The following is a 24,695-nucleotide window of genomic DNA, read 5'->3' on the forward strand; positions in this document are numbered from 1 at the left end:
TCTTCACTCTCCACCCAACACAAGACATTGCTTTTTCAGCTAGGAGTCAGAAGGCTTTGCTTTGGCTGAGGAACTGGCATTTTTCTTCCTTCTCTATGACAGTGATCCCCTGGAGAAGGAAATGGCAACCCACCCCAGTATTCTTGCCGGGGAAATTCTATGGTCAGAGGAGCCTGGTGGGCTTCAGTCCACGGGGTCGCAAAAGAGTCAGACACGATTGAGTGCCAAGCAGGCAAGCACGCATGGAACCATGAGGGCCGTGTAACTGACATCTCCTTTTGTGCTTTGGCCCTAACGAAAGTGGAGTCCCATGACAGGAGAGCTGTAGCAGGGATCTGGGGAGACTGTGGACAGCTGTGCCCCTCGACCTGGGAGATGCATAAACATGGCAGACCCCCGAGTCCTCTGAGTCAAACGCAGAGTATGGACCCAGCCGACATGGTGGGTCCTGGTGGTTGGTGCAGCATCATGCATGCCTCCAGGTCCTCTGGCCTGGCCTTGACCCCTCTCCATGTCCCTCTTCTTGATTCTTAGATGCCTGGGGAAGGTTGCCGAGTAGGGACAGGGCTTGTGTGATTCTCTGTCCCAGAGGGAATGACTTGGGTGGGGAGCAGAGTGGAGGAGCTGGGAGGACCTGTTTCCTGGCTCACTTGGCTCACGGCCTGCACTTGGCTTTGGCCTCAGGGCTCCCCCTGGAACCCTAAGTGCGGCCTCTCCCTGTTTCCCCAACTTAGTCTATGGAGGAGGTGCTGGCTCTGCCAAACCCTTGCCAGCCTCAGGGTGGCCTTGAGCTTCCCTGAGGGGCCGTGCGGGGAGGGGGAGAGGCCAGGTCCCCAGGGCACCTCACCACCAGATGCTGGGCTCTCTGCCCACACAATTGCCCCAGGATGAGGGGGAGTCTCTCTTCACACAGGCATCACCAACATGACCTTCCCCTTGTCTGACCAGCCGGTACTCGGAGAATGGTTCGTTTTTGTCGAAATGCAAGGCCACGTGTACAACAGGTCCTTTGAAGTTCAGAAGTATGGTAAGTTGGAGAATCTTAGGATCTTAAGATTTCAGACCTGGGGGAACCACAGTCCCAGTGGCGACACAGATAATAAGGAAGAAGGTGGCAGGAGCCTCATTTACTGGGGGCTCAGGAGGGCCAGGCATGAAGTGGAAGGCTGGGTCTTTGCTGTGTCTTTTTTATCTATTATTTATTTGTGGCTGTGCTGGGTCTTTGTTGCTGCATGCCGGCTTTTCTCTGTTTGAGATGAGCAGGGGCTACTCTCTAGCTGCAATGCATGGGCTTCTCATTGTGGTGGCTTTGCTTCTTGCTAAACATGGGCTCTAGGGCACATGGGCTTCAGTAGTTGCAGGACGTGAGCTCAGTAGTTGTGGCTCCCAGACTCTAGAGCACAGGCTCAGTAGTTGTAGCACGTGAGCTTAGCTGCTCCACGGCATGTGGGATCTTCGCGGATCAGAGATTGAACCTGTGTCCCCTGCACTGGCAGGCGGATTCTTTACCACTGAGCCACCAGGGAAGCCCCTCTCATGTCCTCCTTATAACTTTTTTTGGCCACGCCACATGGCATGTGGGATCTTTGTTCACCAACCAGGGATTGAAACCTCACCTCCAGCCTTTGAAGCACAGTCTTAATCACTGGACCCCCAGAGAAGTCCCTGTCATGTCCTTTCAAAATAAATCATGGTAAAATATATGACCTCATATAAGTAGAATGATAATATTTGTCCTTTTGTGAGTGACTTATTTCATGGAGCATAATGCCTCAAGTTCCATCCATGTTGCAGCATGTGTCAGAATGGCTTTCCTTTTTAAGCCTGTCATTTCCTTTTCTTTTTTCATCCTCATCCTGAACCTATGAGGTATCTCCATTTTACAGATGGAGTGACTGAGGCTGAGAGAGTCATTAAGGAAGATGCTCAAGGAACAAGAGCTGGGGAGTGGACCTGGATCAGAGTCACATACTCTGCTTCTGTGCTAAAATTCTCCCTTATGGGGTCAGGGGTTTCTCTTCCTTTCGTGAAGAAGGTCTTGAAAGGAAAAGCCATAGGGGAGAGGGTTATAAGTTGCAAGCAACAGAAGCCTGATAGAGACTCAGTGAGCAAAAGAAAAGGGATTTACAGGCTCATGTAACAAGCTCTTAGGACCAGAGTCTTCATGTTTCCTCTGTTCTGCTCCCTGGTGTCCGTGTCTCTGTGGGCTGTGCAAGGTGATGAAATGGGTGGGTGTGCCCAGGGCAGCAAAGAGGGACTGTCTCCAGCCACAGCACCCCTAGGATGCCCATAACTGGTCCAGAAGCCTGGCTACTTCTGCAGCCCTGGGATGGGCTGGAATTGGCTACACTCAATGCAGATGGCCTAAAATTGATGAGATATGGTCCCCTGAGAAAAACAGCCTGTTGGTCCCTCAAAGATGGAAAATAGACGTGGCCCACAGAATCCTCAGAGAGCTGCGGTACTCAGCAAGGCGTAGTGTGGATTCCCTTGGTGTCAGCAGTGAGGCCCTGGGGTTCAGTTTGCCGTTTTCCCTCCCACACCTCCAGCACCCTTCTGGAGCCACCCGGGTGGTGGAAGCCACCCTGCCTCCTTCCTCTCTGCTCTCTCCCTTCAGTGCTGCCGAAGTTTGAGCTCCTTATTGACCCACCCGCTTATATCCGGGACCTGGACACGTGTGAAACCGGCACGGTGCAAGCCAGGTGAGCAAGAGGCGGCCACGGTCTGCGAGGCCTTCCTACCGTCGGCCCGCCCCTCCCCAGGGCCCGCCCCTCCCCCGGGGCCTGCCCCACCCAGGACACCCCGGCCCCGCCTCCCGGGCACGCTTCCCCCGGTACTTGCCGCTCCCCTAGAAGAGTCCCCTCCGTAGGGCAGCCCCGCCCCAGGACACGCCCCCCTAAGACACGCCCCTCTCCAGGGCACACCCCTTCAGCAACGCCGCTTTGCTCCGCAGACAGTATCCACGGCGAGTGCGCTGACCCCAGAGGGATATTTTTTTGAGCGCTTGTTGTTCAGTCGCTCAGTCGTGTCCGACTCTTTGAGACCCGAATGACCAGGCTGTTGACAGAGCTCGACGTGAGGGTCAACCAGAGGGTGTCAAGAGGCGCTATTCCTTTCTGTCCCCTGGGAGGGCTCTCTACGAGGCCCGTGTTCCCGCCCCAGCTCTGCCACCTGCCGGAGGTTCTGGCTGAAACGTCTCCCTTGCGCTTCTTCCCCGAAAAACTCCAAGGGCGCGCTGGATACACTCCCATTTTATAGTCCAGAAAATGCTATAAAATTTCTGGGCGGTATTTTTTTTTTTCAGTTTTGCTCCCATCTTGCTCCTGTGTCCCAGTAAGCAATTGTCTCCACTCTGCATCAGGCATGACATACATGCATTTAAGTCTTTCACCTACATTCCTGAGAAGATGGTTTATTCTCATTCTCCCAGTGAGGAAACCGAAGCTCAAAGAAATCAGATCCCTGGCTCAAAGTTGAACTCCTTGGGCACTTAAGCCTAGCCAGGCCTTCCTGTTACCCATGGTTGCTCAATCCTCTGTTCTGCCTTACTCCAACGTGTGCCCCATCTCAACAGTTGTCTCACATACCCTGCTTCTTTGGGTCCAGAGTTCCTCTCTGACCCTTGGTCTCTTTTTCTGTCCAACATGAGGCTTGGTGTAGAGGATCTCAGGGCCTTTTTGAGATTGACCCCTCCCCACTATCCTCTGGGCACCTGCTTGTGAAACTTACTACTCTTTGTCCTTTTGTTCCAGGTATACCTTTGGGAAACCTGTCTCGGGGACTTTAACCGTCAACATGACTGTGAATGGTGTGGGGTACTACAGCCAGGAGGTGGGGCGCCCCATCCTTAGGACCACCAAGGTGAGGAGCAGGAACCTCGAGCTGTCGCCAAGTGGGTCCCTTCCCACAGCGCCTACTCTTGGCTTCGGCTCTGTCATCACCCATTTTACTTTACTTTCCAGAACAGTTTGTATGGTGGGAATTTTCCTGATGATAAAATTCTTACAGGCTGAACATAGAGGCTAGAACATATAAAAAAGAATAAAGTTGACTTATCCTCTGATAGGCAGACATAGCCACTATTGCTATTTTGATGTCTTTCTTCTTAGGATGTTCTTGGAGGTAAAGGTAGAGGATAAGTTTTATTTAGACATAATTCACATACCATGCAATTCAGATATCCATATAGAAGGCACTATTCACACCCCTGGAGTGGATGCACAGAGTCTTAACCACTGGACCACCAGGGAAGTCCCACGAGTTATTGCTTCTTCTTGACTTTTAATGGATAATGCTGGGAACATTCATGTATATTTTTGTGTGATATATCTCTTGGATGTGGAATTCCTGAGTTCTATGGTTTGAATTAAATATGATCACCTGAATAAGAACAAACAAAGGCTATTTATTCATAGCTTGCAGCAAGGGAGTCAGCCACCATCACCTGTGTTTGGCAGAGACTCAAAAGGCAGGTGGAGAAGTGGGAAAACTTTATAGTGAAAAAGGGAAAAGGCTTCTGGTGTGCCATGATGGGAGGCTATTGGCATGTGGAAGTCATGGGTGGGTAACTAGAAGCAGGCATCCAATATAATTGGTGAGGGGTGCATATTTGACTTTTTCCAATTGTTGCTTGGACTGCAGGGAAATCAAACCAGTCAATCTTAAAGGAAATCAACCCTGAATATTCATTGGAAAGGCTGATGCTGAAGCTGAAGCGCCAATACTTTGGCCACTTGATGTGAAGAGTCGACTCATTAGAAAAGACCCTGATGCTGGGAAAGATTGAAGGCAGGAGGAGAAGGAGATGACAGAAGGCGAGATGGTTGGATGGCTCACCGACTCAATGGACATGAGTTTGAGCAAACTCTGGGAGATGGTGAAGGACAGGGAAGCCTGGTGTGCTGCAGTCCATGGGGTCGCGAAGAGTGAGACACGACTTAGTGACTGAACAACAACAATTGTTTCTAAGATGGAAGTGGGGGCAAAAATCAGGGAAATAGTCAGTTATTAGGTCCTGGCCATTTGGGGCTGATCGTCATAGGAGTTATTGTTGGGTTGCTATAGAGATAGATGTCTGACTTCTTACAAGTCTGACTTATAGATACAGCTGGGCTCTCCTATGTCTGCGAATTCTGCATCCCAGGATTCAACCAGCCTCAGACAGAAACTCTTCGAAGATGGTTGAATCTGTGGGTGTGGAACTTGTGGGTATGGAGAGCCGACTGTAATGGGTTGGCTTCCTACACTGGTGCCTGCAGACCTTGAGTCAAAGGTCTTTTTTTCTATACCTGTTCAGTCGCTGAGTCATGTCCAACTCTTTGCAACCCCGTAGACTGTAGCACTCCAGGTTTTCTCTGTCCTTTACTGTCTCCCAGAGTTTGCTCAAACTCATGTCCATTGAGTTGGTGATGCTCTCCAACCATCTCATCCTCTGTTGCTCCCTTCTCCTGCCCTCAATCTTTCACAGGATCAGGGTCTTTTCCAATTAGTCTCCATCTGTATGTTCAGTCTCTGAGTGGTGACTACGTTTAGTTGTTTGAGGAACTCCCAGATTTTTTTTTTTCCCAAAGTGGCTACATGATTTCACATCCCCTTGCATGTAAAATTTCTTTTTTTTTTTTTTTGTAAAATTTCATAATCTGGTTTTTATTTTTCTTCTTCAACTTAAGATTCCACTGTGTGCATGCCGCTATGTAACATATACAAGCAGTCCTGGAGATTGTGGGGCTCTGAGTCATGTCATCCCCACCTCCTCTCTACCTCCACCCAAACCAACTTCCTCGTCTCTTTGCCCCCAGGATGTGTCCTCTTTCTCTGTCCCAGTGGTTCCTCTTCTGTGGAGTGGACACTCTGGCCTCTCACCTTCTCTGTGCCTGGTGCTCATGCCCTTGTTATCCTAGCCATTCTCCCTAGAAGCTGCCCCAGTAGCTCTTGTCTTAACGTTCTCTTTACTGAGTAATTCGCTCCACAGCTCTTTATGGACATGGATTATTTGCCCCTGGGAGCAGTCCTGAGAGAGGAGTTGATTGAGGGGGTTCTGTACCCTGGCGTGAGAGGGGAGCCAGTCCTCCAGCGTGTGGCTGATCAGGTTCAAGTCCCCACCTTGCAGTCTGGCCCGAGGGGTTGTTTTAGCTTCTGCCTGAAGAGCCGACCTCTGTCCTCCTAAAAAACAGTGCATATCCAGCCGGAGGTTCACCCTCCATGCAGTGATGCATAGCATAGAATAGCATAGAATGCATAGCATAGCATAGAATGGATGGGTCATCGAGTGCTGGTCCTCCGCATCGAGTCCCCCTGGTCCTCCAAGCGGCCAGAGGGGCACCTACTTGAGCTGTGTGTTTGTGAGTCATCTCTCAAAGCCACTCGGCTCTGGCTGAGCATGACCTGTGTGTCTCCTCCCTCCAGATCCTTGGCTCCCAGGACTTCAACATCTGCGTGAAGGACATGATTCCGGCCGACGTCCCTGAGCACTTCCGGGGCACCATCAGCATCTGGGCCATGGTGACCGCTGCGGATGGGAGCCATCAGGTGGCCTTTGATGACTCCACTCCGGTCCAGAGGCAGCTGGTGGACATCCGGTACTCCAAGGACACAAGGAAACAGTTTAAGCCAGGGCTGTCCTACGTGGGGAAGGTAAGCCCCAGGCATGGTGCCCAGCAGGGCCTGTCAAGGTCACAGGCTCTGTGCTGCCTCCCACCCCAACTCCTGCCTGAGGACCACTGTGTAACCCCTGCAGTGCATTCCATGGGCCCTGCAGCCGTGATGTGGTTGAAACCCAACAACTTTTGCCCTCTTGGGATTAAGGGGCTGCTTTGCTGAGCATAGTTAGACAATTCGGAACCTTGAGCGCTAAACCAGATGCTATGTGTCCGCTTATTAAATCAGTTCCATGATGGTATTGCCTTCCTTAACTGAGTTGACTTTATGTCTGGATGACTTAACTACTAGGTCCATAAAAGGCAGATTCCTGTCTCTGAGACAGTCTGATTCAGCTTTCTTGTGGGGAGTGGCATTTAGAACAAGCCCCTGTCTCCTTCCCACCCACTATACCATTTTTCTATATAGCAAAATTTGAGATGACTAGAGATTCGAGATGCTTATCCTAATTGCTGAGCTGGGGCGTCTGGTTTCAGTTGGAATTTGGGGGGAAAGGAGGGCAAGACCTATGGAGCCTTGTGTTACCCCAGGGTGACCCTTGCCTCTGCCCAGCCCCCACACTGCTCTTCCATTTTCCATCCCGTGGGTCACCCACAGGATCCTAGAGGTCTGTCTTCATGCTGTTCCTGCTCCTCCTGCTCGGCTCTGGGGCCTCCCTTCTCTCCTCCATGATGAGTTCTCAGCCCCCACCCCCAGATCTCTGTCCCACATACAGAGACATGGCTTGTGTGCCCCTGGATTTGAGGGTCCCAGCTAAGGTACCATACAGAATATGTATGAATGGACTTGGGGCTGTCCCTTCAGTGAAAGGGGCGCATTTCCCCTACACCCAAGAAATTATCCACTCTCTGCATTAGGGGCTTCCCAGGTGGCATGAGTGGTAAAGAACCCACCTGCCAATGCAGGAGACCTAAGACACATGGATTCAATCCCTGGGTCGGGAAGATCCCCTGGAAGAGGGCATGGCAACCCACTCCAGTATTCTCACCTGGAGAATCCCCATGGACAGAGGAGCCTGGCTGGCTATAATCCATAGGGTCTCAAAGAGTCGGACACAACTGAAGCGACTTAGCACTCATTTCGTATCTACATTAAAGAATGGAGCTGGGAATACCCTGGCAGTCCAGTGGTTAAAACTTCGCCTTCAAATGCAGGGGGTGAGGATTCAATCCCTGGTTGGGGAGCTAAGATTTCACATGCCTTGTGGCCAAAACCAAAACAGGAAACAGAAACAATACTGTAACAAATTCCATAAAGACTAAAAATGGTCCACATTAAAAAAGAAGAAAAACAAGATTAGAACTGGTCACCCCATCACCAGATACATAAACAGTTGAGAGGTGCTCCAGGATCTTTCAGGAACCACTGATCATATTTCTTCACAACATCCATGTCTTTTGAACCTCTCACTCTGACTGCCTTTTCTATCTGCCTGAATGAGTGAGGTCTAAGAGTCACATGGAACTGTTTCTACTGCATTGCTTGCCCTGTTCCTTCCTGGCTGTGGCACCAGGTAAATGGCTGGTGATTTGTGCCTTGTGACTTTTTTGCCAAGTCCAAGGTCATAAAAGCTTTCCCCTGTGTTATCTTCTAAGTATTTTGTAGATTTAACCATTACATTTAGGTCTCTGATTCATTTTGAGTTAATTTTGGCATATGGTGTGAGGTAGGGGTTCAGCTTCCTTCTTTTGCCTCTGGAGACCCAGTTGTCCCTCGTTGAAGAAATTGTTTTTCCATTGAATGGTCTTGGCACCCTTGTCAAAAATCAATTGACTGTAATCCTTTTCATTTGCAGTGCCATGTGCCATGCGGAATTTTAGTTCCCTGACCAGGAATCGAACACATGCCCCCTGCAGTGAGAGGGAGGAGTCCTAACCACTGAACATGCCAGGGAATTCCCCTTCACCATATTTTGATCTTTTTTTTTTATCTTTAATCAATTGACTATAGATGGGTGGACTTATTTCTGGGCTGTCAGTTCTAATTCATTAGTTTTCATACCTGTCCTCATATGAGTTCCGTCAAGTGCATGTCTTCACTACTTCACCTTTGTAGTAAGTTTTGAAATTGGATGTACGAGTTCTTGATTCATTAACAGGATTGCTTTGGCTATTTGGGGCCCCTTACAATTTCCTGTGAATTTTAGCATCAAATTGTCGATTGCCACAAGGGAGCTGGCCAGGATTCTGCCGGGGGATTGGGTCGAGTCTGTAGATCAGTTTGGGGAGTGTCACAAGCCTAACCATATTGACCCCTTGGTGACCCATTCCAGGTGGAGCTGTCCTACCCAGATGGTAGCCCGGCGGAGGGAGTGACCGTTCAGATCAGGGCAGAACTGACGCCGAAGGACAACATCTACACCATGGAGTCTGTGTCACAGGGTGGGCTGGTGGAGTTTGAAATCCCCTCCATCCCTATGTCAGCCCAGCATGTGTGGCTGGAGGTGGGTGAGTCACCTAGACCCTTGTCGTTCAGCCAGCAGACATGGTTTTGGTTCCTCCTCCAGGCCATGCTCAGGCACTGGGTCAGTGGCCCTAGGTCCTGCCCCTGTCCTGAGTGAGTTCACAGTCTGATGGGAAAGCCGGCCAGGGGGTCAGATTAAACCAAACACCCCAGAGTGAGGCAGGATGCTGAGAAGGGGTCAGGGTGTCTGGCTGCCCCCAAAGGATCTTCCCAGGTGGACTCCTGACCAGGGGGAGGTTCAGCCAGGCTGCTTCCCGGAGGGTGGAACAACATATGCAGAGGCCCAGAGAACTGCAATTGTAGTATAATTGGGTTCTGCAATGCCCAGCTGGCCGAGACATTGCAGGAAGATACAGAGGAGGGAGCTGGTGGGGCTTCCCCTTTCCTCAAGGGATGTTGCTTAGGGTTCACCCAGAAGGCAGTCCAGTGTCAGGTGGAGTGAATGGTCTGATTTTTATAACCTCTCGCGACTCCAGAGGTCTTCCCAAATTGGGCAGTGGTAAAGAATCTGCCTGCCTATGCAGGAGACACAAGGGTTCAATCCCTGGGTCAGGAAGATCCCCTGGAGGAGGGAATGGCAACTCACTCCAGTATGCTTGCCTGGGAAATCCTATGGACAGAGGAGTGTGGCTGGCTACAGTCCTCGGGACTGCAAAGAGTTGGACATGACTGAACACACACACACACACACACACACACACTCTACTCCAGTTTCCATAGTAGGGGGCGTGTCTGTGTGAGGTCACAGGTGGGCAGGTGGGAGGCAGTGATGGAGCTGTGGAGGTAGAATTGGCAGGATCTGGTGTCCCCTTCTCGGGGGTGCGGGGAGGAGCAGGAGTAATAGAGAGGATGCCCCAGCCTTGTGTCTAAGGCTGATGGTGGGCGTGGTGGCCTCACGGACACTGGGGTGGTGCAGACAGGGGCAGCTGAGAATAAATGTGTAGGTGGGAGCCAAGAACACTTGTGATCACTGTGTCCGCTGTGGGCAACACGTCCTTAAAGATTTTTTAACAGCCAGAGGTCTCCAGGCCACCAACAGTTTTAACCAACTGGCTACAAATTTTGGGGTTCCAGCTACCCCAGGACCTAACAAATACAGATTTTTTAATGATTGAAAGACACCCCTTAATTTCCATTAGTCTTTTGAGAATTAGGTAGCAGCAAAGCCCCCAAATGACTCCAAATACTAGAATTAGCTGAATAATTTCGTCTCTCATAGATACATAACCAAAAATCAGCATTTCTCCAAAATATCACTTTTATGGAAAGACAGCCTATTTCTGTGACCAAATACTGCCTAAGAAAAGGTCTTTAATTATTTTCTTAAAAAGAATGATGAATTTTAAACTTTACTTTTAGTTGACATATATATGTCTCTCTCTATATATATGATTGACATATAGTCATTGCAGGCATTCAATGTAATGATTCAATGTATGTATGTACTTTGAAATGACACCGCAGTGTGTCCAATTGCCATACAAAGTTACACTTTTTTTTCACTTGTGATGAGAACTTATAAGATCTGTGATAGTGCTAGTGGTGAAGAACCTGGCTGCCAATGCAGGAGACACAAGAGATGCAGGTTCAATCCCTGGGTGGGGAAGGTCCCCTGGAGGAGGAAATGGCAACCCACTCCAGTATTCTTGCCTGGAGAATCCCATGGACAGAGGAGTCTGGCGGGCTACAGTTCATGGGGCCACAAAGAGTCAGACACAGCTGAGGGGCTGGGCACACAAGGTCTATTCTCTTAGCAACTTTCTCTATGTGCAGATATATTTTTTATATAGCAAAATGATACAAATTAGGACCAACCAAAGAGAGATACACACATGTATAGGACGAGAGCTGGAGGGTCCCAAATTTATAGCTTTTTGTGCTCTCCCTCTGAAGCTGGGACACCTCACCCTCCCGACAACACACACAGAAAGTGTCAATCTGGATGCTCACTCACCTTCAGGGTCCACAGCTTTTATTGGGATCTCATTACATAGTCTTGATTGATTTATCATTGGCCCCGTGACTGAACTCAGTCTCTAGCCATCTCCCCTCTCCTGAGGCCAACTTGATACCACATCACGTGGTTCAAAGCCCCTACCCTCTAATCCCATGATCGGTCTTTCTGGCTTGGCTGTCCCCGCCCTACATCGCTCCTTAGCACACATTATCAGGACCCGGTGTGAATAACAAAGACACTCCCATCTCTTGGGGAACCCCAGGGGTTTAGAGGCTATCTCCCACTAACTGGGATGAAGTCAGGCCAGCTTCTTTATTCTGTATCACACAGAGGTCTTAGAGCCCCTCTGCCCCATACCCTGCTTCTGGCATCTTCTTGTGTTAACTGCATTCTTCCAGCAGCAAGTGAAGGCAGCAGGTTTAAATTCTCAAAGGAGCAAAAGTAGTACAACTGCCAGTCCCTGGGGTGTTCAGAGAGGGATCTGAGAGCTCCAGGTGGAGCTGCATCCAGAGCCCCAGGGATGCAGTCCAGCTGGCTAACCCCTCTCCTGACCGCCATCTCCTCTGTGCTCACTTCCGAAGCAGGCTATACCCTCCGAGAAGCCCCTGGGGCTGCCGGCAAGCCCAGGACATGGGGGTCCTTAATATGCCTGTGATGGAGCTGCCTCTCAGTGGCCACGTGGGCCACCCACCCCTGACTGAGCCAGCCCCCAACACCCTGTGACCAGTCTTTGACACTTGCTTCCTATGGAGATGGGAAAGAACAAGCTCGCCACACAGGACCCCATTCTCTGAGAACTGGGGAGGGGGTTCTCCAGAAGGAAACGGGAACGTGAGAGGGTCTTGCTGCAGAGCAGGGCAGGTCGAAGCATCCCCAGGACCCCCCTTCCTACACCAAGCCTCCCAGCCTTGACCGAGCACCCTGTCTTCTTCAGACCAAGGTGACGGCGCTCAGTGGGAAGCCCGTGGGGGCCCAGTACCTGCCCAGCTACCTGTCCCTCAGCAGCTGGTACTCCCCCAGCCAGTGTTACCTGCAGCTGCAGCCGCCCTCCCGTCCCCTGCAGGTAAGGCTTTCAGGTGCGCCCTTCCCCAGGCAGGCGGGCGCCCAGGAAGCAAGCAGCATGCATGTGCGCTTCTCCTGCCTTCGCTCTCCGCACTGGTAACCACTAAATTTATATGAGTGTGTTTCTGTTTTGTCATGTTCATTCATTTGTTTTAGCTTTTAGAGTCCATGTATAATAGAAGTGATAGGGTTTCCCTGGTGGCTCAGACCGCAGAGAATCTGCCTGCAGTGCAGGAGACCTGGCTTAGATCTCTGGGTCGGGACGATCCCCCAGAGAAGAAAATGGCAACCCACTCCAGTATTCTTGCCTGGAGAATCCCATGGACCGAGGAGCCTGGTGGGCTACAGTCCATGGGGTCACAAAGAGTCGGACAAGACTTAAACGACTTAGCATGCACACACGCCTGCACGCATGTTTTATAAAGCACACTGTTAATGCTCCTAATTGAGAGCACCGAGGGCTGAGTCTAGCTGCCGTGGGTGGTGACAGGCTTGCTGGTACTGTCTCTTGTGGAAGCCACTTGATGATGGGGCTCCCAGACCCTACCAGCCCCGTAAACCTCTGACACTCCCACCCTAGGGGTGCTGCCGAGACCTAAGTCTTCAAAGGGTCCCTGGGATGCAGCTCCGAGGAACTGAGGAGTTGGGGCTGCCTGTGCGTCAGGGCTGGGTGGTCCTCTGTGGGGGTTATGAGAATAAGAAACTCCACTGAGATCATGCCCAACTTGGCTGAACACGCTGTTCTGGTTTTAATGCCGTTCAACCAGCGGTGCAGCATGGAGGCTGGCGTTGGCTGCCTTCCCGTGTGGGCGGGAAGGAGTCCTGTGTCCCAGCTGCCGGGACCCATGTTCCCAGTAGGTAAGGACTTGGCAGGGCTGCTCAGACTGCTCCCTGGGAGGGACACCTCTGTCTTGCCTGAGTCGGATCAGCAGGCACCCACTCCCCCTGTCCCAGACGGTCACGGAGGGGCCCTGAGTGTGAACTTGAGGCACGAGTGGCTGCGCTTGGTCCAACCCAGGCTGTGTCGGGTCCTCTTCCTTTCCTCCAGCACCGAGGGATGCGCAGCGAGGAGTGGCTCTGCAAACGGGGGCTGTCACCCCAGTTTTTCAGGGCGACTCTGACGCTGTAGGGTTAGTTCATGAGAAGAAGAAAAAAGTTTGTGCTCTTTCCTTGTTTTTTTTCCAGTGTCTCAAACTGGAGCGGACTTTTGTTTGGGTGTCATTATAAGGAAGATATTTACAAATTTAGAGAGAAATAGAAAAAATAGTGTAATAACCATGTGCCCTCCACCTAGATTTATGAGTTGATATTTTGCTCCATTTTTCTACCCACCCATCCACTCACCCACCTATCCATCCATCCATCTGCTCACCCATCTATCCATCTGTCCACCCATCCACCCATCCTTTCATCTTCCCACCCACCCATCCATCCATCCACCCATCTTCTACTTACCCATCCATCTACCCATCCATTCACTCATCCATTCATCCATTTCTCTCCACTTTTTTTGCCTGCAGCATTTGAAAGTAAGTTGCAGATATCTTGATACTTCCCTCTTAAATTCTTGAGTCTTAAAAATAAAGACTTTCTTTTTCAGTCATTCTATCTAAGAAAATTGTATTAACTCAATCATGTTATTTAATTCACCGGCAATCGTCAGATTTTCAAAGGTGTCCTCAAGATATAGTTTGTCTATAGTGTGGATTCACACCCATGCTTGTCTGAATAGTCATATGCACCCATGTGTGAGTGTGCATGTGTATACATGCTTGTGTGTATTTGCCTGTGTGTGTGTGTGTGTGCACGTATTTTATTCAGGATCAATTTATATGTTGCATTTGCTCTTCTGTGTCTGTAATCACTCCTGAGCTGGAACCTTTTCATCACTGTGACTTTTGTAAAGAATCCAAGCCTGTGGTCTTGTAGATTATCCCACATTCTGAATGAGATTCAGGTTGAAGCATTGTTTTGGTAATATTACTATGTACATGCTACTTTTGTCACATTCTATCAGAAAGCAGTTTTGGGCAGCCCCACCCTTGCTGAAGCTGATCTTATCCTTGGTTCCAGTCTAGTTCCTACCAGCTCTTTCCTTCTGCAGACGAGGCTAATAAATAATCTGGGTGACACTCTGAGGCCCCTGCCACAGTGTTCTGACCCTCAGCAACATTTTGCCCAATGCTTTTTTCATCTTTTTTTGGAGTGGGTTGTGCCTTATGGCATGCAGGATCTTAGATCCCCTTCCAGGGATCAAATCCTTGCCTCCTGCAGTGGATGCGCACAGTCTTAACTATTGGACTGCCAAGGAAGTCCCGCCTTTAGCATCTTTGATGATTCTTGCTGTAATAGTTATCACTTTGGGGCTTCATATAAAGATTCTGATTTATGCATTTATTATGATTCTTGCAGCCCTTTTGCACTTACTAGGTGGTGTTCCTCTGTAAAGAACTTTCTCCACCAGTATTTTAGTTGTGTGATTGTTTTTAGAGTGCATATCGTCTTCAGTTCAGCTCAGTTCAGTTGCTCAGTTGTGTCCGACTATTTGTGACCCCATGAACTGTAGCATGCCAGGCCTCCCTGTCCATCACCAACTTCCGGAGTTTACCCAAACTCATGTCCATTGAGTCAGTGATGCCATCCAACCATCTCATCCTCTGTCGTCCCCTTCACCTCCTGCCCTCAATCTTTCCCAGCATCATGGTCTTTTCCAATGAGTCAGCTCTTTGCATCAGGTGGCCAAAGTATTAGAGTTTCAGCTTCAACATCAGTCCTTCCAATGAACACCCAGGACTTCCAATGAACACCTTTGGGATGAACTGGTTGGGTCTTCTTGCAGGCCAAGGGACTCTCAAGAGTCTTCTCCAATACCACAGTTCAAAAGCATCAATTCTTCTGCACTCAGCTTTCTTTATAGTCCAACTCTCACATCCATACATGACCACTGGAAAAACCATAGCCTTGACTAGACGGACCTTTGTTGACAAAGTAATGTCTCTGCTTTTTAATATGCTGACTAGGTAGTTCATAACTTTTCTTCCAAGGAGCAAGCGTCTTTTAATTTCATGGCTGCAATCACCATCTGCAGTGATTTTGGAGCCCCCCAAAATAAAGGTTCTCACTATTTTCATTGTTTCCCCATCTATTTGCCATGAAGTGATGGGACTGGATGCCATGATCTTAGTTTTCTGAATGTTGAACTTTAAGCAAACTTTTTCACTCTCCTCTTTCACTTTCATCAAGAGGCTCTTTAGTTCTTCACTTTTTGCCATAAGGGTGGTGTCATCTGCATATCTGAAGTTATTGATATTTCTCCCAGCAATCTTGATTCCAGCCTGTGCTTCATCCAGCCCAGTGTTTCTCATGATGTACTCTGCATATAAGTTAAATAAGCAGGGTGACAATATACAGCCTTGACATACTCCTTTTCCTATTTGGAACCAGTCTGTTGTTCCATGTCCAGTTATAACTGTTGTTTCCTGACCCGCATACAGGTTTCTCAAGAGGCAGATCAGGTGGTCTGGTATGCCCATCTCTTTCAGAATTTTCCACAGTTTATTGTGATTCACACAGTCAAAAGATTTGGAGTAGTCAATAAAGCAGAAATAGATGTTTTTCTCGAACTCTCTTGCTTTTCAATGATCCAGCGGATGTTGGCAGTTTGATCTCTGGTTCCTCTGCCTTTTCTAAAACCAGCTTGAACATCTGGAAGTTCATGATTCACGTATTGCTGAAGCCTGGCTTGGAGAATTTTGAACATTACTTTGCTAGCGTGTGAGATGAGTGCAATTGTGCAGTAGTTTGAGTATTCTTTGGCTTTGCCTTTCTTTGGGATTGGAATGAAAACTGACCTTTTCCAGTCCTGTGGCCCCTGCTGAGTTCTCCAAATTTGATGAAATATTAAGTGCAGCACTTTCGCAGCATCATCTTTTAGGATTTGAAATAGCTCAACTAGAATTCCATTGCCTCCACTAGCTTTGTTCATAGTGATGCTTTCTAAGGCCCACTTGACTTCACATTCCAGGATATCTGGCTCTAGGTGAGTAATCACACCATCATGAATATCTGGGTCGTGAAGATCTTTTTTGTACAGTTCTTCTGTGTATTCTTGCTACCTCTTCTTAATATCTTCTGCTTCTGTCAAGTCCATACCATTTTTGTCCTTTATTGAGCCTATCTTTTGCATGAAAAGTTTCCTTGGTATCTCTCATTTTCTTGAAGAGATCTCTAGTCTTTCCCATTCTATTGTTTTCCTCTATTTCTTTGCATTGATCACTGGGGAGGCTTTCTTATCTCTCCTTGCTATTCTTTGGAACTCTGCATTCAAATGGGTATATCTTTCCTTTTCTCCTTTGCTTTTCACTTCTCTTCTCACAACTATTTGTAAGGCCTCCTCAGACAGCCAGTTTGCTTTTTTGCATTTCTTTTTCGTGGGGATGGTCTTGCTCGCTGTCTCCTGTACAATGTCACGAACTTCCGTCCATAGTTCATCAGGCACTCTGTCTATCAGATCTAGTCCCTTAAATCTATTTCTCACTTCCGCTGTCTTATATACTTCTGAAAAAGTATCCACTATGTTATAATCAGTTACCATCATACTTCCTTTTTTTCTTTTTAAATTTTAAAATAATTTTAGACTTACAGAAGAGTTGCTCATAGAGTGCAGAGAGTCCCTCTATATCCTCTCTCTAGCTTCTCCTAGTGTTTTAAATTTTTTAAATGTTGTTTGCTTTTTGTTTTTGTGAGAATAATTTATATGTTTTGGATATCCACCCTTATCAGATATAGGACATGAAAGTATTTTCTCCCGTTCTGTGTGTTGTCTTTTATTTATTAACCACTCACAGTGGTTACAACAGAACCTGTTCTGTTGAGAATAATATATTCATTAATGCATTTATCATCTCATTGGATCCTCAGGACCTTCTCTCCAGGAGATATAACCTTATGTTACAGATGGGGAAACTGAGGATCAATCAGAGAGGTGAAATGACTTATTCAAGGACCCACAGCAAGAATGATACTCACCACTCACCACCCCTCCTCTGAGCATTCAGAGTGGCCCAGATGTTTGGGAAAAGTCATGAATTGTAAATCATAGAGCATATGAGGGAATCTCTGGGGCAAAGACCCAGAGGAAGACTTCTAATGCAGCTTGTTGCCTCAGTGTTGGATATGGTCATACTCTAAGTTCTCGGGGAGGTCACAGGACTTGGGAGACTTTGGCTGTAACACAAAGAATGAGGGCAGCTTGGAGGTTAAGCTTGGGACTCTGGCTTCTGCCCTTTGGGGTTTGAATCCTCTTCCTACAACTCACTAATGTTGAGAATGGACCAAGCTTCAGTTTCCCCCCTCTGGAAACTTGGGGATTATGATAGAACCTGGCTCATCAGTGTATAGTTTCAGTGAGAAATATTCAGTATCAGTGAGAAGTTTCAGCCCACTGCCAGCACTTGCACCTGTGAAGTTAAGGAATAGTCCCCGAGATCATCCCCCTACCTGACACCAGTTGCTGAATTTGAGGGTCCTCAAATCACCTTCAGTTTCTTTAGTCTCTAGAGGGACTCACAGAATCTCTGAAAGCTGTCATACTCACAGTTACAGTTTAATACAGTGAATGATACAGATTAAGATCAGGCAAGGCAAGAGGATCCTAAGGCAGGGGCCAGATGAGTTCTGAATGTGAACTTCCAGTTGTCCTCTCCCCACAGAGTCGAGGACAGTGTTACTTTGCCAGTAATGAGGTGTGCCTACACGCATGGTGTACTGCCCACCAAGGGTGCTCACCTGAGCCTCAGTGTCCAGGGTTTTTGTTGGGGGTCAGTCATATAGACATGGCTGACTATCTGCCTGGCTGGCCCCAGTCTTAATCCTTCCATAGGTCAAACTTATATAGTGTGCCCCAAGGCCCCCACCATAAATTATGTTGTTAGTATCTGGTGTGGTCCCAGACCCTAGATAAACAAAGACTCATCAGGCAGAACATTTCAAGGCCTTCGAGATCAGCCCCAGGAGCAGTGGCCAAAGGCCAGACCTCTTTGGAGGCTAGGTTCAGCTACTTACTACACTGTCCTCCCTGAGAGGACATTATGACATTTCATTATGCCCTTATGACATTTCACCCACACCACAGTTCCATTTTCAGAGCGTCAGCTGGGGTGGCTGTGATGATGTAGTCACAGCCAGGGACAGATACTGAGTGTTCTGCTCTAAGGCCAGAGCTCCTTCCCAGCTCTCCTGGCCTCCTTGTGGCCCCAGAGTGGCCTTCTCCCTCGGGTGAGCTGTGACGTTGGTGCTGTTCTGTGGGTGCCAGGCAGGACCCCCCATGTTTGCATGTCTCCCACAGGTTGGGGAGGATGCCTATTTCCCTGTGAAGTCCACGTGTCCCTGCAATTTCACCCTGTACTACGAGGTGGCTGCGAGGGGCAACATTGTGCTCTCAGGCCAGCAGCCTGCCCACATCACCCAGCAGAGAAGCAAGCGGGCAGCCCTGGAGAAACCCATCCGCCTAATGCACCTTTCTGAGACAGGTGAGCTCATCCCCAGGCTGGAGGTTCCTGTTCTTCCTTCTGAACCATTGAGACTGGGATGGGCATCCCAGCAAGGCATGGTAAGCAGAATGCGTCCAGAATGCATCCAGGCATGAAGCAGAAGCATCCGCCCTGCTTCAGGGCGAAGGGCACACACCCCAGGCAAGGCTGGACTGGGACCAGGAGGGCAAGCAGTGACCAGCTGCTGGAGGCAGCTTCTCTTGAGGCTGCCATGGGCTGGGCCCCTGAGCAGGTCCACACTATGCCATGCTGCCTTCTGTTTCTGCTTTTGCCCAGACTGATTGCCCATCAAGGAGTCCTTCTCCCCACTTTCCTTGATGCCACATGCTCCTCACAAGACCCATCTTCTCCCCTGGTTCTTCCCATCCCTCTCCTCTTCACAGCCTCTCTGCCCAAAGCAGGATCCCCAAACTAAGGACCATGGACACTTGCAGGGTATTCTTTATGGTGGGGGCCATGCTGTGCACTCTAGGGTGCTAAGCAACATCCCTGATCTCCACCCGTTAGATGCCAGTGGCAATCCACCTACACGCAGTATGACAACCTGAAATGTCTCCTGATATTGCCAATGTTTCTAGGGGGGAAAGTGACTCCTGGGTAAGAATCACTGAGATAGATGATGATAGATTCATAGATAGAACCATCAATAGATCAATTGATAGACAGATGAATGATAGAGTTATGGATGGATGAAAAAGTGAAAGTTGCTCTTTCTGACCCCATGGATGGATAAGTAGATAAATAGATGCATGTATAGAATCATCAATAGATAAATTGATAGATAGATGGATGATAGAGTCATGGATGGATGAAAAAGTGAAAGTAAAAGTGAAAGTTGCTCTTTCTGACCCCTTGGATGGATAAGTAGGTAAGTAGATAAGTAGATTCATGTATAGAATCATCAATAGATAAATTGATAGATGAATGGATAGTCATGGATAGGTGAATAGTTTCATTGATAGATAAATAGAATCAATAGATAAATTTATGGATGGATAGTCATGGATGAATAGTTTCATGGATAGATAAATAGAAGCATCAATAGATAAATGGATAGATGAATGGATAGATAAAGTCACAGATGGGTGAATGGATGGTTGGGTGCATAGACAGATGATAGATAGACAGGCAGACAGAGTCTCTCTGATTCTAAGTCACTTTCTTACCCTCAGACCTACTATGTTTGGGGCCAGGTTATTCTCTGTGGAGCTGTTCTGTGCATTTTAGGGTGTTTAATAGCATCCCTGGCTCCTACCCACTAGATGCCATTAAAATCCCCAAGCTGTGACAACAAAAATGACCAAATGTCCTCTGGCGATCAGCATTGCCCTGGCTGAAAACCACTGGCCTGATCAGGGCATTTGACATTGTGCACCCACATCCTCTTAGGTTTTTCATCCTTTCTGGGTGAAATAATAGGGAACATGAGTTTCCATGGAGTACTTGCCCTGGGCCTGGCCTGGGGTGGCACCTCCTCATGCTACACCCCATGGTAACCCCCGTGGTAAAGCCGGGCAACTGGGACATTGCTGGTCCTACTGTAAGATGCTGCATTTTCATGTCCCTCCTCACTTATCTTAGAGCCTCCTCCAGCCCCAGCAACAGAGGTCAGCGTGTGCATGACCTCTCTCCAGCTGGCCGTGACCCCCAGCATGGTCCCCCTTGGCCGCCTGCTGGTCTTCTACGTCAGAGAGAATGGAGAAGGGGTGGCCGACAGCCTCCAGTTTACTGTGGAGACCTTCTTTGAAAACCAGGTAGAGTACTGGGAACCAAACTGGGGGAGGGAGAGGAGGACAGGTAAGTTTCATCGGGGGCTGGAGGCTCCAGGGTGTCGAGGCTGGGATGGACTGTGGGCAGTCACCAGTCAGACTCCAGGTGATGTGACAGGCAGGACTTGTAAGGACTGTCCTACCTTCAGGAATAAAGGAAATCTAAGTTGCATCTTGACTGGGAGATCCTCCAGAAGTCACCCAGATGGGATTGCATTCATACACACAGGACAAGTGGGCAGCTGTTCTCTGTCCCTGCTGGGCTCCAGACCTAAGAGACACCACTTTGGTCCCCCAAACCTGGTTCAGCCCCCTGTGCCCTGACCATGTACCTTCCAAAACTGGCTGCAACATGTCCTCTGCCGCCACCTGTCTCCCCACCCCTCCCCACGCCCATCTTCTGCACAGAATGTAGCAGTTGTACCGACCTAGTTCTTGTCACCCAACCCTCCACCCTTGTCCTCACCGGGGTGGCAAAGCCAGGGTCCTGACTCTCCTTGGAGGGTGGAAAGGGTGGGTGGGTCTGGAGTTTGGCCAAGTTCCTGATTCTTCTGCTGTGTTTGGGTCCAGGTTTCACTGACATATTCAGCAAATGAGACCCAACCTGGGGAAGTCGTCGACCTGCGGCTCAAGGCTGCAAGGGGCAGCTGTGTGTGTGTTGCTGCAGTTGACAAGAGCGTTTACCTGCTCAGGTCTGGGTTTCGGCTGACTCCCGCCCAGGTGAACTGGGGCCCTCAGATGCTGCATTCTGGCACCTGCATGGAGGTCTCTTCCTCTTCATTAACTGAACACAATCCATATAAACCCAAATACTCTCTCTCTGCTGGGTTCATTCTCAGCAAACCCCACTCTGTTGTTGCTTGGGTATAGTTGAAAGATCTTGGAGTCAAATCCAATGGGACATTGTCTGGGTCCCACCTCTTCAGCCCCAGTTTGCCTATCTTTAAAATGGGTTAATGCCACAACTCCTGTCTCCTCTAAGATTGGCTCCCAGTGATCCATGTGAGAAGAGATTGAGATGGGAGTGTGCCAGAACAGTTGGGGTTGAAAAGAAACCCTCATTTGACCAGTCCCTGTTGCCCTTTGCCTGTAGGTTTTCCGGGAATTGGAAGATTATGATGTTTCTGATATCTTTGGGGTGTCCAGGGAGGATGGACCCTTCTGGTGGACTGGGCTCACGGCCCGACGGCGCCGGCGCTCCTCTGTCTTCCTCTGGCCCTGGGGCATCACCAAGGATTCCGGGTTTGCCTTCGCTGTAAGGAGAGGTGGTCTTGAACCCCATCGTCCCCTTCTGAGCTCTTCTTCCTCTGAAACAAAGGGTCTCGGGGTACAGAGCTGGGTCAGGGTGGAAGTTTCCAAACTCTGAGTGCTGCAGAATCTTTTTGATTCTCCCCAGTGGAAGCTTGGAGGCAGACCTTCCCAATTTGCAAAACAGATGAGAACAGAATGAGTGTTCATTGATAACTTCAGCTTTGTTCTGGAGCAAACTAGAACATCGTTCTGGAGCCATGACCTTGAAAGTGCTTTGGTGGAAGGAAAACCTTCACAAGGGCTTCCCAGGTGGCACGAGTGGTAAAGAACCCGCCTGCCAGTGCAGGACACATGGAGATGTGGGTTTGATCCCTGGATCGGGAAGATCTCCAGGAGGAGGAAATGGCAACCAACTCAAGTTTTCTTCCCTGGGAAATCCATGCACAGAGGAGCCTAGCAGGCCACAGTCCACAGGGCTGCAGAGTCGGACACGACAGAAGCAGACTTAGCATGCATGCAAACCTTCACGATGTGTGTGGGTGCTGGGTTGTCAGATGGCAGCCTTACCCTTGCTGACACTTATAGCTCACATCCATCCCCTTCCTTCCTGGCTCCAGGGACCGGGGAGCTGCTGGGCGTGCAGTATACCCAAGCATCATTTCAGCCCACATGAGCATTCTGGTGGTCTCCACTTGAATGCATGAGGGCACTTTTCATCCCCATTTTTAAATCATTTAAAAGGCATCCTTGGGAATTCCTTGGTGGTCCAGTGGTTAGGACTCCAAACTTTCACTGCCGAGGGCCCAGGTTTAATTCCTGGTTGGGGAACTAAGATCCCGCAAACTGCATGGCACAGCCAAAAAGGAAAAAAAGACATCCCTTTCCTCCCATTTTTATTATGGAAATTTTTCAAAAATATAAAAAGTTGAGTAAGTTCGTAAACACCTGTAGATCCACCACCGTGGTGCCACAGTTAACATTCTGCTATGTCAAATGTGTGCATGCTGTTTGCTCAGTTGCTGTAGTTATGTCTGAGTCTTTGCAACCCTGTAGACTGTACGTCACCAGGCCCCTCTGTCCATGGAATTCTCCAGGAAAGAACACTGGAGTGGGTTGCCATGCCCTCTTCAAGGGGATCTTCCCAACCCAGAGATCAAATGGCATCTCCTGCATTGCTGGTGGATTCTTTACCGCTGAGCTACCTGGGAAGCCCATTAAATACATATATATATTACAACAGTAATAATTGAAACTCACAGTCATTGGTTCTGGGTCTGGTTAGGCACTGTACCAATTGATTTTTTTTAAATTGAGGTGAAATTCACATAGCAGACATTTAACCCGTTTAAAAAAATTTATTCTTTCTTTATTTTTTGGCTGTGCTGGGCATCACATGGAATCTTAGTTCCCTGACCAGGGTTCAGACCTGTGCTGCACTGCATTGGAAGCACAGAGTCTTAACCACTGGACTGCCAGGGAAGCCACAATTAACCCATCTTAAAGTGAACAATTCAGCGGCATTTAGTACATTCACAGTGTTGTGCAAGCCAGCACCTCTGTCTAGCTCCAGAACATCTTCATCACCCCGAAAGAAGATCCCGTCCCCATCAACAGTCACACCCTATCCACCCTCCCCCAGCCCTTGGCAACCACTGATCTGCCCATGGTTTTAGACAGTTCATATAAATAGAATCCTAAGAGATGTGGCCTTTTGAGCCTAGGCCGCAGACATTCTGACCCCAACTCTGTTGTGCCCTGGATGGTCACCTGGTCTCAGGTCCCTCTTAGTCCGTGTCACCAAGCCTAGAGAGAGGACTGACTCCCCCAGGGCCACGCAGCAGTGGTGTTGGGCCAGTGGCTTCTGGAGCCGCCATATCCACTTCCCCACTGGGTCTGGGCATTGTCTGTTGCCTAGGAAACAGGACTGGTGGTGATGACAGACCTTGTGAGCCTAAACCACCGGCAGGATGGCGGCTTGTACACTGATGAGGCTGTCCCCGCCTTCCAGCCCCACACAGGGAGCCTGATGGCAGCGGTATCCTCCAGACAGCCCCCCAGGTAATTGCCATCGCCTTGAGCAGGGTTGTCTAAACTCATGTTGACATTTGAGGCTGGGTCGTTTTCTGTGGTGGGACCATCCTGTGTGCCATAGAGTACGGAGCAGCATCCTTGATCTCCACCAACCAGATGCCAATAACACCCCCCTTCTTCTGGGTGTGACAACCCAAACCGTCTTCAGACATTGTCCAGTGTCCCCAGGGGTCCAGAATCCCTACTGGCCCAGCAGGTTGGAGCACTAAGCACTTTGACTCTTCTCCCCCCCAGTTCTCGCCCCCAGCCACGTGCTTGAGGTTGGGGGTTTGGGGGTGCAGAAGAGAGAAGAAGGTGTAACAGGGGAGTAGCTCTGCCTGGGGACAGAAGAATTGGGGCAGGGTGGGTAGTTGGAGTCTGGTCCTGTCATTCCAAGACTCTGCTTAGAAACTTCTTTCTACTCCCCTTTCTCCCTGCCACCATTCCCTCCTTCCTTTGCTTCCTCTCTCTTTCCCTTTCCCCTCTGACTCTTTATCTTTTGAAGTTAGACACCAAAGTAATTAGTTTTTCAGCCTTTTTTCTTTTAGCTCAAACATTTAAGCCTTTTGAAGGTTATGAATTTTCCTCAGAGGATTGCTTTGGCTGCATCTAAATTGTGCTAGGAAGTGTTTCCATTATTGCTGGGTTCCAAATAGGTTGTAACTTGTGGAAGAGTTACCTTTTTGAGTTGTGACTTGCTCAGATATGTTTTCAATTTTCAAGTAATTTAAAAAATTCCTACCTTTATGTGTTTCATAAATGTGGGTCAGATGGGCAGTGTGGCCAACGAACATTGTCTGTATGATATCCCTTGTGGCCCACAAACATGATCTGTATGGCATCCATTGCCTGGTTTTTGTTTTAGAGACTGGCTATATGGTCAGTTTTTGTAAATGCTCACATCTACTTGAAAAG

At 48.9% G+C, this 24,695-nt stretch overlaps 1 protein-coding gene across 3 annotated transcripts in view; it reads left to right on the top strand.

Moving 5' to 3' along the window:
* The window catches only part of CPAMD8 (C3 and PZP like alpha-2-macroglobulin domain containing 8), a 99,868-nt gene that overhangs the window by 15,330 nt on the left and 59,843 nt on the right, over positions 1-24,695 (top strand). For 2 of the 3 annotated variants that reach the window (XR_010660847.1, XM_065917491.1), the window contains exons 8-18: positions 914-1,027; positions 2,618-2,702; positions 3,753-3,861; positions 6,406-6,633; positions 8,930-9,100; positions 12,012-12,140; positions 18,486-18,669; positions 20,272-20,444; positions 21,030-21,224; positions 21,553-21,714; positions 23,626-23,768. Coding sequence is in view for 2 of the 3 variants with exons in the window: in XM_065917491.1 (XP_065773563.1) it covers positions 914-1,027; positions 2,618-2,702; positions 3,753-3,861; positions 6,406-6,633; positions 8,930-9,100; positions 12,012-12,140; positions 18,486-18,669; positions 20,272-20,444; positions 21,030-21,224; positions 21,553-21,714; positions 23,626-23,768 (1,693 nt within the window). In the remaining variant the exon portion in view is untranslated. The remainder of the gene's footprint in view (positions 1-913; positions 1,028-2,617; positions 2,703-3,752; positions 3,862-6,405; positions 6,634-8,929; positions 9,101-12,011; positions 12,141-18,485; positions 18,670-20,271; positions 20,445-21,029; positions 21,225-21,552; positions 21,715-23,625; positions 23,769-24,695) is intronic. The other variant, XM_065917492.1, reaches the window with a different exon arrangement.

The sequence above is a fragment of the Muntiacus reevesi genome, chromosome 1, assembly GCF_963930625.1.
Source record: "Muntiacus reevesi chromosome 1, mMunRee1.1, whole genome shotgun sequence".
NCBI lineage: Eukaryota > Metazoa > Chordata > Mammalia > Artiodactyla > Cervidae > Muntiacus > Muntiacus reevesi.